The 12,498-nt window shown below is 42.7% G+C and overlaps 2 protein-coding genes across 2 annotated transcripts in view; one reads left to right on the forward strand and one right to left on the reverse strand.

Moving 5' to 3' along the window:
* Positions 1-2,241: 2,241 nt before the first annotated feature.
* Positions 2,242-4,299, reverse strand: map1lc3cl (microtubule-associated protein 1 light chain 3 gamma, like). The gene is made up of 4 exons (XM_032528595.1): positions 3,667-4,299; positions 3,513-3,568; positions 3,282-3,388; positions 2,242-3,033 (listed from the first exon to the last, which is right to left on the reverse strand). The coding sequence occupies exons 1-4, from the start codon at positions 3,722-3,724 to the stop codon at positions 2,844-2,846; spliced, it is 411 nt and encodes a 136-aa protein (XP_032384486.1). The 5' UTR covers positions 3,725-4,299; the 3' UTR covers positions 2,242-2,843.
* Positions 4,300-5,625: 1,326 nt separating this feature from the next.
* The window catches only part of si:ch211-168f7.5 (cell wall protein AWA1), a 13,332-nt gene continuing 6,459 nt past the window's right edge, over positions 5,626-12,498 (forward strand). The window contains exon 1 of the mRNA XM_032528071.1: positions 5,626-6,333. Within this exon, the coding sequence (XP_032383962.1) occupies positions 6,067-6,333 (267 nt within the window). The 5' untranslated portion in view covers positions 5,626-6,066. The remainder of the gene's footprint in view (positions 6,334-12,498) is intronic.

The following is a 12,498-nucleotide window of genomic DNA, read 5'->3' on the forward strand; positions in this document are numbered from 1 at the left end:
CGGAGGGAATCACGGCACACGGGTAGGCACTTGTAATGACATTTTGAACATGTTTAGAGGCTAAAAACACATTTAAAACTTTCCCTGTTTAAGCCAGTTGGGTTGGGTGCTAACTCTAGCAGGAGGATAACTTAGTGTAGGCAGCACCGATTGTTTTAGTTTTTCTCTCTACTGACAGCACTCCAAATTTAGCTACAGACAAAGGAGCTACGTGTTGAAATCGACCGGAATTCTCCTTACCTTACGCCACTGGGTGCACTTGTGTGTACAGTGTTGGGAGTAACGCTATTACAGTATTCCTTTTTACTGCAACGCAATAACTCCTTATTAATTAAATCTTGGTAATGTTATACTCGTTACAACCTCAGTAACGGAAGTTACTACGCATTTTAACGCAACACTTAGTGGGGATTTGTTTTTTTTTTAAGAATACCTCCAAACATTTCTTGACAGGGAAAACAAGCCGTGAGTGTTATTTCCTGCTGCTGTTATCGATGGATAATTGAGGTGACTTCAGATACATCTAGGATATGAATATTGGCTTCTGGAGTTATTATGCCCGTCTCTGTTCCCGTAGTCAGAGCCAGAAGCAGACATGGTAGGACAGCAGGTGACGGTACGTCAGGACCGAGCTGCTGCAGATAGCTCAATACGTAATATTATTGCATTTTATCAGCCGTGGAGAGTAACTAGGACTGTAGTTGACTGGCTTTGAATGACGACCAAAAACGCTTGTCTTTTACTGTGATAATTTACTGTTCAACATGTTGCAGGACTTTGTACAAACAAGAAAGCGAGCAGACGGACAAGTTTTGCATCTAGCGTCTCGCGTTCGTCTCAGTAAGCTAACAAAAGTATACAACAGACAACTTCCGTGTAGCCTACTTCAAAATAAAAGCACTTCCTGTGACGGTTCGCAATAAAACTAAATTACTGTTAGAGCTGTGTACCTTTTCACATATCAGCTGTAAATCAAGAACTGTAAATAATGTAAATATAGGGAGTTTTAATCACATTATAATTGACCATTTCCTTTAGACTGTTTTAAACTAAACAACATGAATTTCTTATTCAAGTGCTTTAAACAAATATTTTACAACAATGCCATACTTCAATACAATTGTAAGGTACTTTTAATTGAGTTTTTTCATTCTCCTACTTGCCTATTGTACGTTTTACTTATCTATTTTATAGCTGTTACTTTGCATATTCATATAAATTATACAAAATATTATGTAATCTATGATGTGGATAAAGAGGGGACTTTATCGATCCAGTGGTGAAATTCACAAGCTCCCAAGTTAAACTTCCGCTTTCATTTTGGTGAAAGTAATACAAAAGTAGTGTAACGCATTACAATTCAGAGACAGTAACATAGTAATATAACTAATTACTCTCAGTAACTAGTAGTGTATAATGTATAACATTTTTGAAGTAACTTGCCCAACACTGTCTGAGTACAAGTAGCCACTTTGCCAGACCTTCCTTCACAGCACTGCAGAGGAGGGTCTGGCTAGTCCACACAGCATTCCGGGATGGGAGAAAAACGTGCTCTGGTTTATTGGCATTTCTTCAAACCAATCACAATCATCATGGGCCGTGCTAAGCTCCGCACTGCACAATAGCCTCGGGAAGGAACTTGTTTTTGTGGAACGTCTACGTTCAAAAGTTGTTTTAGTCATGCGAGAGAAAACTCAGATTGGACAGATAGTCTAGCTCTCAATTTACCCTGCAGAGGTCTGAGGAGCAGTTAACCATAGTCCTCATAAATCCAACGCCGTTTAAAATTCCAACACAAACAAAACGGAAGGTAACTGACATCTGGCTGAAAAGGGTGAAATCCGGCTGAATTTCGGCAATGGAGCAATCTCGGAAGTGGAACGCAGTGGATATAACCTTGAGTACAAGTGCACTGTAAAATCACTAGAGTCACAACACCATAGCTTCAACTTAATGTAGTGAAGCCTTAACCACCCTAACAAGCCTTAAGATGTTATGAAACAATGTCTACTTTTGAATCATTAATTTAACATGCAAGTTTAAACAGCTTCTGCGTGGTTTGACAACAATCTAAACCCATTCAAACTCCATTCAATGACCCCAAAACATCTGGAGTTCAAACTAAAAAACACAACTGTCACCAAAAAAGTTGACATTTTGAAAGGATTATCTTTTTCCTAGCAGCAAGCCAACTTTAAATATGTTATAAACTGTAAGTAAATATCACACAAAGTCAATCAATTTAAAATGATAAAGATTTATTGTTTGCTCTACTGACAGCTGGATACAGAACAAATCATTCAGCATTCAAGTGACATCCAGGTTTTCAGTGAGTGCCTCAAGAGTCCAGAGCATAGTTTCACATTTTTAAGGAAAGGACGAGGATGAAGAGGCAATCGAAGGAAAGAGAGGCAGGGGGAGATAAGTGCTAAAAAAAGGAGTCTGATTACCAACAACACATTGACCCTGTTTGTTTAGAGTGGAGAAGATGGGTGGTTTTACACTAAACTGGAATTCCAGCAATGAATCTCAAGGGCAGATATTAACATGTTTGACCAGCAAAGCCCTGAAACAGGCCAAGAAAAATGCATCTGTATTTAATCTCACAAACACTCAGTCTAAAACAAACACATCATCATCAGGGTGAGTCTTGTCCAGGAGTCAGAGCATGAAGAAACAAGTGATTTGCTGCATTTGAAATTCCAGAAAGTTTCATGAGGTAGGCTGATATGCATTTTGGGACTGGATAAAAACAGCCTCTGCTTGGCCCTTTTGTCCTCCAGTTTGGTGGTGTGGTGCCTCCACTATCGGTTCAGTCATTTGTATGTTCTGTATGTATCTGCTTAGCAGGGCCGTCTGGTTGCTGTTTGAGGTGCTCCGAACATCTCCTGCGAGGCGTAGGTGATGTAGAGGAAGCCGTCAGTGTCACTGTAGCGGGAATAAACCTCCCCCATACTGGAGGACATGCAGGACATGCTCTTCTCTGCCACTAGGAGGAACAGAGCCTGGGTCGAATCCAGGGCAATCTTATTCCTGAAAGAAAGAAAGAGACAGTTTGGAGAGGTGAAGAAAGGATGGAAACAACAACAGATTTTAAGGACAAATAAAGAGAGTACGAGGGAGGCAGGCAGAGAACAATGGCATACCTGACAGCTTATTGGGAAAAGTGGAGAGAAGGGAGGGTTGGCTTGAGAAGATAAAGTCTAGAAAACTCCAAAACAAGCTGGTTGAGAAGTAAGGTCTATTGATTCTATGAGCACACAGTGTCACAAATTCTTTACCTGAGCAGGCAGAGGAACTGACCCAAAGTGAGCTCGAAGGGAACCAGGAACTTAGTTTTGTCCAAAAGGGGAAGAGTCTTTTCACGGAGGTAACGTTCAACAATGACCTGAACACAAGGAAACACATCTGGGGTAAGCGGCTGGTGCCAATACACACACACACACACACACACACCATAAAATGTGACACTGGTGATTAAATGTTTGTATTTGTATGGAAAATCAACTCACAGGCAATTTGTTGGGGAATTTTGTCCGAATGCTGCACACTTCATCTTTTCTTGTCTCTAAAAAGAAATATTTTAAACACATTTCACACTTTTAACAAGAGCATCAATACAGTGTGAGGTCAGTGTTTTAATGCAAGCAACGGAATGTGACTTACCGAGGCATTTTCTCTGCTTGAAGGGCATCATTTCCATAGATTTCTCAAAAGGAGCCATGTTTGTTGAATGGGGTGGTTTAGAGGCCAGCGGTCTTTCCCGGGCTGACAGTGAAGTCCCCTCGGGTGGAAGTCAGCAAACCCCACTGAGCTGCTCCGGCCGCTGGTGTTTTATAGGAGAAGGAGCTGGGAGGAGCTGAAATGTGACACCAACAAACAAAGACACACTCCTGGTACTGGTGGGCAGTGTGAATGCACATTCACACATACTGGTTATCTAATTGGGAATTCTCACATCTACTGGTGATATTGGGTGCTGCTGTGTAGGCAGGAGTGTAATGAGGGCGGCCCACCATGTAAGGAACACAAACACCACATGACATGATTCAGACCACCTTTATCATGAGGTTTGAATGCTCTCCATTCGACTCTGACCTTTGACCACAGTGTTTGTTAGGCATGCTGGCCACATCACAGTTGTTAACTCTTGGTTCAGCAATGTCTGAGAATGTTGTGATCAATAGTAACACTGAGTGGTGACGTGAAGGCATGGACGGATTAGGCCCCTGTACACAGACATGCAAAAAGGCCCAACATCTTTACCAAGAGCCAGACTCTGTGATGCTTTTTCTTCTTTTTTGTTGGTTCCCGTCTCTTTGTAATTACTATATCTATATGGGTTTGTGTCTTTTTGCATCTCTTTGTAGAAGTTTTTTGTCTCTTTGAAGTCATTTTGCATCTCTTTGTGGTCGGTACGTGTCTCTTGGAGGGATATTTTTGCAGGGAAAGGCCAGGGGGTTTGGGCCCTGACACTAATCCATTAATGTGGTTTAAATACTGGGACTCTCACAGGTGCCGTATCTCCAAACTGTATTTCAGTATGATAATGATGATAATAATAATAAAATAATATCTTTGCCGTAGATGTTTAAGAATATGATGCTGTAAGGACTAGGGTTTCACTATATACACAGGGTACACCAATTAAAGCAGTCTGATACCACAACTGCAGTTCATCCTTCATGAAAGATTTGTTTCTAAGACTGTGTGCTCTCCACTGTCAAAAAACCAGCAACTGAATGTACATAATAGTTTAACTCAGATAAGAAAAACATCTTGAGCCACCAGCCTGTGGAAGCATGACCAGGGACAATTCTCTGTTGTGGATGAAGATCACCCTCTGCTGGTTGAAAGGTGGCACAAGAGCAAAGTGCACTGCCCCAGTTGTCTTGGTCTAACATGCAGAATAATACAGAAACATAATTGCCTAAATAATCCTCTCTTTTTTTTCAATTGAAGGCTGTATGCTTTTTTTCGTACTTTTTTAAATACTTGACAGTTTGATATTCATAAATGGTAGGCCTTTAAAAGAAGATTTTTTAAAGAATATAAATGCAGTTGCTATTGGTTCATTGCCCATGTGTCAATTAGTTTGTGGTAATTTGATTCATCACAATCACAACTTTATTTAGGACCATGCACCATTTGAACACAATGTAAACTGAAATAATAAAGTTTACATAAAACTACATTTTCACCCCATTCCCTTGAAAAAGACAGGGCCACGTAAATAGGGAAATTATTATATTATATTTCTGCTGCAAACCCTTTTAACAGAAGTCCTTATGTCTTGAAAAAGATTTGTTCCTTAACTCAAGTTGGGGTTTGGGGGGGGGGAGGGGGATCCTACTATAGCCTCCATTTTCACATTAAAACTTTAGTATTGTGTACAAAATGATAAAATAGCGTACTACAGCGCATGATGAGGTCATTTTGTAACCTCACTATGGGGACACTGTAGGAATGTGAGCATTTGACCTCTGGCATCCTGAACAGTGAAGTTGGACACTCGGTTTTTTTTTTGCATACGTCCATTCGAAAAACTTCCCTGTCCAATCGGTGTGCAGCTCTGGTGCGGTGGCTCCTCCTCTCCGCTGCGTGCTCCCACATGTAACGCTATCACCCTCCGTCTGTCTGTTGCATTGTCTCATAGGGAACACAGCGTGCAGGAGCACAGCACCATGGAAACTCCACTGGACCGAGGCGCTTATAAGTGACATTTAAAAAGACAGAGGATTGTGTCAACAGGAAATTAAGACATGGCTCGTTGAGGTTCCCTCGGTGCATCGTTGGATTAATTAATTCTAGTCTTGTGCCAGTCGGCACGGCTGCCTGAAGCTGTAGGCTGTGACTGCATGGCGCGTTAGAGATGGTGATTACATTTTCTCTATCGCAGTGATCCAAGCGGCTAAGTAGGCTACTATGTTGCTATCGCTCGTCCGGACCTGTGTTGCTCTACCCGGAGCTGCGCCATAGCCAACTCGTTCGTCTCATCCATTGCACTGCAACTGAGCGGTGGTCAGCGGTGTGCCTTGGTTCCGCCTGCCGGGCACTCCGACGAGGATGGCTGTCCGCCGCGGCTGCGTGAACTCGCTCTGGTCTGGCACTGAGCGCGTCCGCATCGGAGAACGCCTCAACGCGACGCTGGCCGGGGTGCTGGAGCTGGAGCTGCTCAGGTGCAAACACCTGGAGATGGTGGACACCGCTCTGGAGCACCGAGCCTCCACTAACGCCAACGCCGAAGAACCATGCGCGAAGGAGGGGAGAGGAACCCCGGAGATCGCCGCCTCGGAAGCCAAGCGTGGCTCTGCGACACCCCGCAGGCAACAGGTCAGTCAGTGCGTCTGTCACGGAGCTCTACATGACGAGATTGTTAAATATGGATGCGGGGATGATGGTGATCTGCCAACAAGCCAGTCCCTCTGCGCCTCAGTAGACATATTTTATCGCTGCCTGGCGGGGCATGGCTGTGCCGAGGGCTGAACACCCAACTGAGTGAGATGATGCCAGGGACCATCCAAGCATGGCCAATCATTTTCCACAGCAGCAGTGTGTGTGTGACCGTCACAGGAAGCAAATGTCATGGAGGTCAGGGTACCAGGACCAGCTCCTGTCTGGCTGGCTCTGTGCCCTGCCTCAAGGTTAGACAGGAGGATGTGGTGGGTTAGGCGCTAAAATCAGGTGCAGGCATAATCACACAAACCAGCAAGCAGACAGTTTTTTGGCTCTGGTCGGTAAGCTCATCAGCTGTAAAGGTCACTTTGGTACCCAGTTTGCATTCAAATCACTCTGATCACAATTTAAAGGTAGACTCCATCACTGTCGGTCATCTGAGCCAAACTGTGCAATGTTGATCCTTTATTGGGAAATCCTAAATACTCCAGTGAACTGTGGCTTTATTCAAAAAGGTTAGGAAGGGTGATCTTCAATCACACACATATAATTAACCTATTTCCAATCCTAGTGTTGAGAATGAGGGCAATGTGGGTTAAGGTAATGCAGGAGGACAGGATGTGAATAGGTCGCATCCTGGAGGCCTGGATACTGGATCTGTCTGGTCTCTTATTAGTGAACATGAACTGTATTTGAACCAATAAAGGCATCATGATGAAAAGAATCTGTTGGAAATGAGACGACAAAGATGCCTTTGAGTGCATCCAGCAACTTTTTCCGGTTAGAAATGAGAGACTTAATACATGATCTAAAATGGTCACTGGCAAGACATTATTGAATCTATAGAGCTATAAAATTAGAGGATTGACAGCAACTATTTTGAAAAGGAATATATTTTGGTTTAGGAGTGAGCAATCTGAAGCTGTCACCTTGGGCACTGGGGAACTGTCAATTCTTTTTGACATTTTATTGGACAAACTCAAGAAACTAATGTTTAGTTTCAGCTTCATGAGATACAACAGCCTGTTATGTGCTTTTTTTAATTACAGGGCACCAATTCTTACAATAAATGCCCCTTTCCACCACATCAACAGCCTTTTTCAATGAAATAATTCTCCCTCAAGCAGCGAAAATGCTCCTTAAGCTCAAAATATCGTAACAAAATAATAGACTGACTTTTTTTCTATGGACCTAATTCACTGCATTGCACAGAGAGTGCAGTTATGTGCGTGTTAGTCTGTCGTGGATTATCTTGAGATCATTTCCGGATTTGACAAACCAGTGACATGACAGGTTCGTGTTATGTTCAGGATCTGCTGGTGTTGGTCATTTTTCCACCTCAGATATTAAATTATTGGCTGCATTATTATACTTTTTTATTGTTTTTCTGAGAAACGGACACTTCATCCTGATCACTTTGCACACAGTGTTTTTACATTGTAAATACAGTACGTGGGCCTGAGACTTCTGTAATGAGCTGTTTTAGTAAAACAGCTTGCAGCACATTAATCCATGTACAAATGTTCTGTCTAAATCAGGCCACAGCTTAGGTCACTTTTTTGCAGAACAGTGTTTTTATTTGACACGATAATCACAGGCTTGCACTAAAGGGTAGATAATGATTTAATAATAATAATACAATCCTTTTTCATAGTGCAGGGACAGCAATGTCAGTCCCATCTGAGGGCATCTGCATGGAAGTGTGGCTCATAATGTGCCGCATTCCTTGCCACCCGCCTCCCAACATCTCCTATGTAGTTCCCCCATGGCGCTGAGATATCCCGTTGAGAGGCCAAGCAGTATTGCTCATTCTCACCTCTGAAGGGAGCTGCCAGTGCAGCAGAGCACGCTGGCCCTCTGCCCTCTGCCCGGGCCGACCTCCGCCAACACAAAACACACAAATAATGCAGAAATGGAGGCAAATAGTTGTAAAAGTGACGACATCTAGTTTAAACAGCAGCAATTGGACAGAGAACAAAGAAGAGAGAGCAGATGTTTATTTCCTACCATCAATGGGGATGCTTACTGTAAAAATGTCATCCCCAAACGCATTCAGTTAATTTTACGTGGAATTCATTACTTACTGCTATGACAAACGCAGGATGTTCTGCTTTTCCAAATATAACTATTTTTGTGAGCTGGGGATTAGATGACTCACAATATAATGTGCTCTACTTCAACACCAGCTATGTTAATTTTTTTGTTCTAGAATTAAACTCTTGAAATGTGATTCACCTTTTCTCTCTGATAGCAGAGAAAAGGGTAGGAGTTATGACTGTCCAAATCCATATTTGGCAGGTCTGGATTGTGGCTGTATGGGGTCGTCTTTGTTGTAAAAATACAATTTAAAATGACATCTTTTCAACCTTGTGATGTGTTCCGGCATTTTGTGACGCATGCAGGTTTTTGACAGAAGTAGGAAGCAAAAACAAGTGCTTCTTCACTATTGTCTGTGGAAAGAAAACACATTTAGTTTGTATGAATATCTTTCAATATCATAAATAATTCAGTTTTAGGGTTACAAATCTGTTTTTAGTAGACCTAGCTTTGATTTAAAAATAAAGTATTCTACATGTTTTGTATAAACTAGAAGTAGACTACTTGTTTGTAACATTTTAATCCTGTCACACTTTTTAAGCAACTCTTCTTGCCTTCAGAATTGGTATCGAGACTGAATTGTTAAAACATTGATTCTTGCCGTTAAATGTTCAAAAATAAAAATCTCCTTACTGAGGAATGCACACAGAGGAAAGGAGTGGGGGGAAAGGGGTGTGCTGCAGAGCTTCCCTTACTTCACATATACAGAAGAGCTGTAGCAATTAGTTGGAAAAAAATGATAGACATAAAAGGAAGCAGCAACTCCTTTTTGTTAAGCAAAATCTTTACATTTTATTTTTGAAGCAAAAAAAAATGCCCCAAATCTACTGGTTTTGGCTTTTCAAAATTTGAAACGGAGTTGCCTTTTCTTGTCATTTATTATCTTTGGGTTTTGGTCTTTTGATTTGACAAAAGAAGACATTTGATATCATTACCTTGATCATTCCCCACAGTTTTCTGCTGTTTTCTAGACCAAATGTCTAATCAATTATTTAAGATAATCAGCAGATCAATCGATTCTAAAGATAATTTATAGTAGCAGTCATAATACTGTGTGTGTGTCTCTGTCTCTCTACACTCTATGCAGTGCTGTGTGCACTATTACTGAAGGCAGCCTGTCTTGAAATTGGGTTTAGTATTGGAAAGCATCATCTTACATGGAGAGCCATTACCCTGACTTGTGGAGTGAGACAGCTTTTGTCTCTTGGCTCTTGCCTCGGGATCCTTCTAAACTCACCAAAAAACAACAACAACAACTCTACTTTTTATGTGCAATGAAAGATTCACCTGAATGTTTCAGAAAAGCTGAAGAACATATCACTCCAATCGGCTGGCGAAGGTGAAGATGCACAGCGTGGGCTGTCCTTAAATTTCAATACCACATTAATAATGCATGAAACAACAAACACTGCTGTGTAGAACAAGCAAGTTCTTCTAACCAAACACTCACTCCTGTTTGACCAAATGACCTTAACATGGCAACCGCTGCCATTTGTCTCGCTGTAATTACATAATATTAAGAGCAGGTATGTTGCTTGTGGAACTGCGATCGCTGGCATTATTGTCCAATTGACCCATACATTTTCTTCATATTGTTCCAGAGGGGCTGTCCTGCTCTCTCACATGAAGCAATATCATATTACAGAGCTCTGAGCAGACCCCCACCCACTTGTCAGTCCTATGATTTGATCATGCACTAGTCTCTTTGTAACATTATATCCTGTAATGTGCAGTGCATTATATTGTTGGGGGATTATATTGAGGAGATGGACTTTTGGCAGATATACAGTGTGTGTGTGTGTGTGTGTATGTATATATATCCACACACATGTTCAAGGGACTTTTTAAAGGGTTAATTCATATCTTTAACTAGACTTAAGTTGAGGTCCATACAAGTGCAGAATAATAAACATATGTTCTTTTATGGCAGTAAGAATTTGCAGTGAGTGGGAATTTGCGGCAGAACAGACAACAGTTCATACATGCGAGCGAGAGTCAAAACAAGCCTGGATTGTGTGTCCTTAGGCTGAGTTAAACATTTCGCCGAGCCTGTTGTGGTTCTGTGTGGGAGGAAAAGCCAGCGAGAGTTAGAGAGCGAGCAGCAGTAGCTATGGTGAGCACGGGGCGGCGGGCTCGAAGGATATTACAGAAGGGGGGGGGGATTATTTGTCAAGGGGAGTGTGGGGGAGGTGGGGGTCCTTCAAGATGCCCTTCTCTCTCACCCGGCAACCGCTCACCCACTCCCCACCTCACCCTCCCTTTAACGCCTTCACTCACTGAGTGACTCACTCTCTTATTTCTGTGTCTCTTTTTTTTGGTCACTCTCACTCAATCTTTTTTATTTTTTGGTCACCCACTCAACTCGACTCACTTTAATATCAGTTGGAAGTTAAAAAAAAAAGAACGGGACAGTAAGCGGAAGCTCCTAATTCACACAGAAAAAGGGGAAGAAAGCCTACAACAGGTCAAAGTCTGTAACTCTTGCTCCCACTTTTTTTCCTTCCTTTTTTCTCCTCACTCCATCCCCCTTCCCTTCTGCCGTGCCGGCTGCTCTTTGTTACGTCATCTGTCTTCTCCCATTATCTTCTGAATCCCACCCCTCTCTCCTGTCACCCCAGCAGTGAGTCACTACCTATATTGTTTCCTCAGTAACAAGAGGATTGATCAGTGCCACTCACAGTGTTCTGTTGTCTGGGCTCGATCAGTCAAATGCAGGGGCTCCTCTTGGCTGCTGTCCTGGAGGGGTTGGGGATTTGGAGGATAATTGGAGGGGGGGGGGGGGGGGGGGGGGGGGGGGGTTCCTCCACCAAGCACTTACTAATCTAGCAAATGGAGGCACTTTGCTTTACGTGTGTGTGTGTGTACGTGTGTGTGTGTCCGTCCGTCCGTCCGTCCTATTTCCTGGCTGTTCTGGTAAGCGGTGTGACATCACCGGAGCGTGTCTGGTAAATGATATAACGGATGTACATACATGTCTTTACACACGGGTCTAACCCTGTTTCTACTCTCACAAAGACAAGCCGTGCCAAGGAGTTGTGGGTGTAAAGCAATGGCTTTATTTTTAGCGGTGTAGAGTAATTTTAGTACATTTACTCAAGTACTCTACTTTAAACACAGTTTTGAGGTACTTATACTTTACTTAAAGCTATAGTGCGTAGTGTCTCCCCCATGAGGAATTCTAAGTAATGACAACAACACTGTCGGCGCATCCACATGATGCAAGCCTTCCGTGGTAAATAAAACACAACGTGATGAAGGGGTAATTCTCTTCACTCAAGTTTCTGCATGCAAAAGTTGCCGGATGACACAATCTTCTGAACATAGCTATATTGAGAAATGTAGAGAGAGTTGTGTGTTTATTAATGCACTGTTAAAATAGCAATGAAATGCTGCGCTATTGACGTTAGACCAGGTTTTTGTTAAAAATGGCACAATCACTTCCCGCTGCCTCAACATAGCAATACGCCAACAATTCTCCTGAACACACCTCCCTGTAAGACCAGCACGCCTAAGGGCGCAAAGAGGGGTGCAAGTGCATTTGCTATTTAAACAACGTGGGTGCTGGACAACCTTAAGACCGCTTTATGGTTGTGTATGGGGTACGCCGGACCATACGCCGTAGCCTGGCATGGACCCCTCAAAAAATGTAACTACACGTCACAGCAACGCACGTTTCTTAGCTGTGGCTTGGTAGCGTTGCGTTTCCCATGACTCATTTCCCGGTTGTCCTTCTTAATTAAACAACATGAAATCAAGGAGAGGGTTAACTTTCCCTGCCAAAGATGTCCCACCTTGGTCAGAAAACAAAGGGGAGACACATTGTTTATCTCAATATGACTTGAGTCGATACTTGCTCCAAAGCAAATCACCTTCATTCGCTCACTTCTCCCCCGCTCTATCACTCACTCCACATACAAGCCGGCTTGACGCGCACACCAGCGCACAAGTATAAACGTCAGGCCACTTACGTAGGCTACAGCGAAAGCTCTGTGTGGAGCCTCTACA

This window comes from Etheostoma spectabile, chromosome 10 (genome assembly GCF_008692095.1).
Source record: "Etheostoma spectabile isolate EspeVRDwgs_2016 chromosome 10, UIUC_Espe_1.0, whole genome shotgun sequence".
NCBI lineage: Eukaryota > Metazoa > Chordata > Actinopteri > Perciformes > Percidae > Etheostoma > Etheostoma spectabile.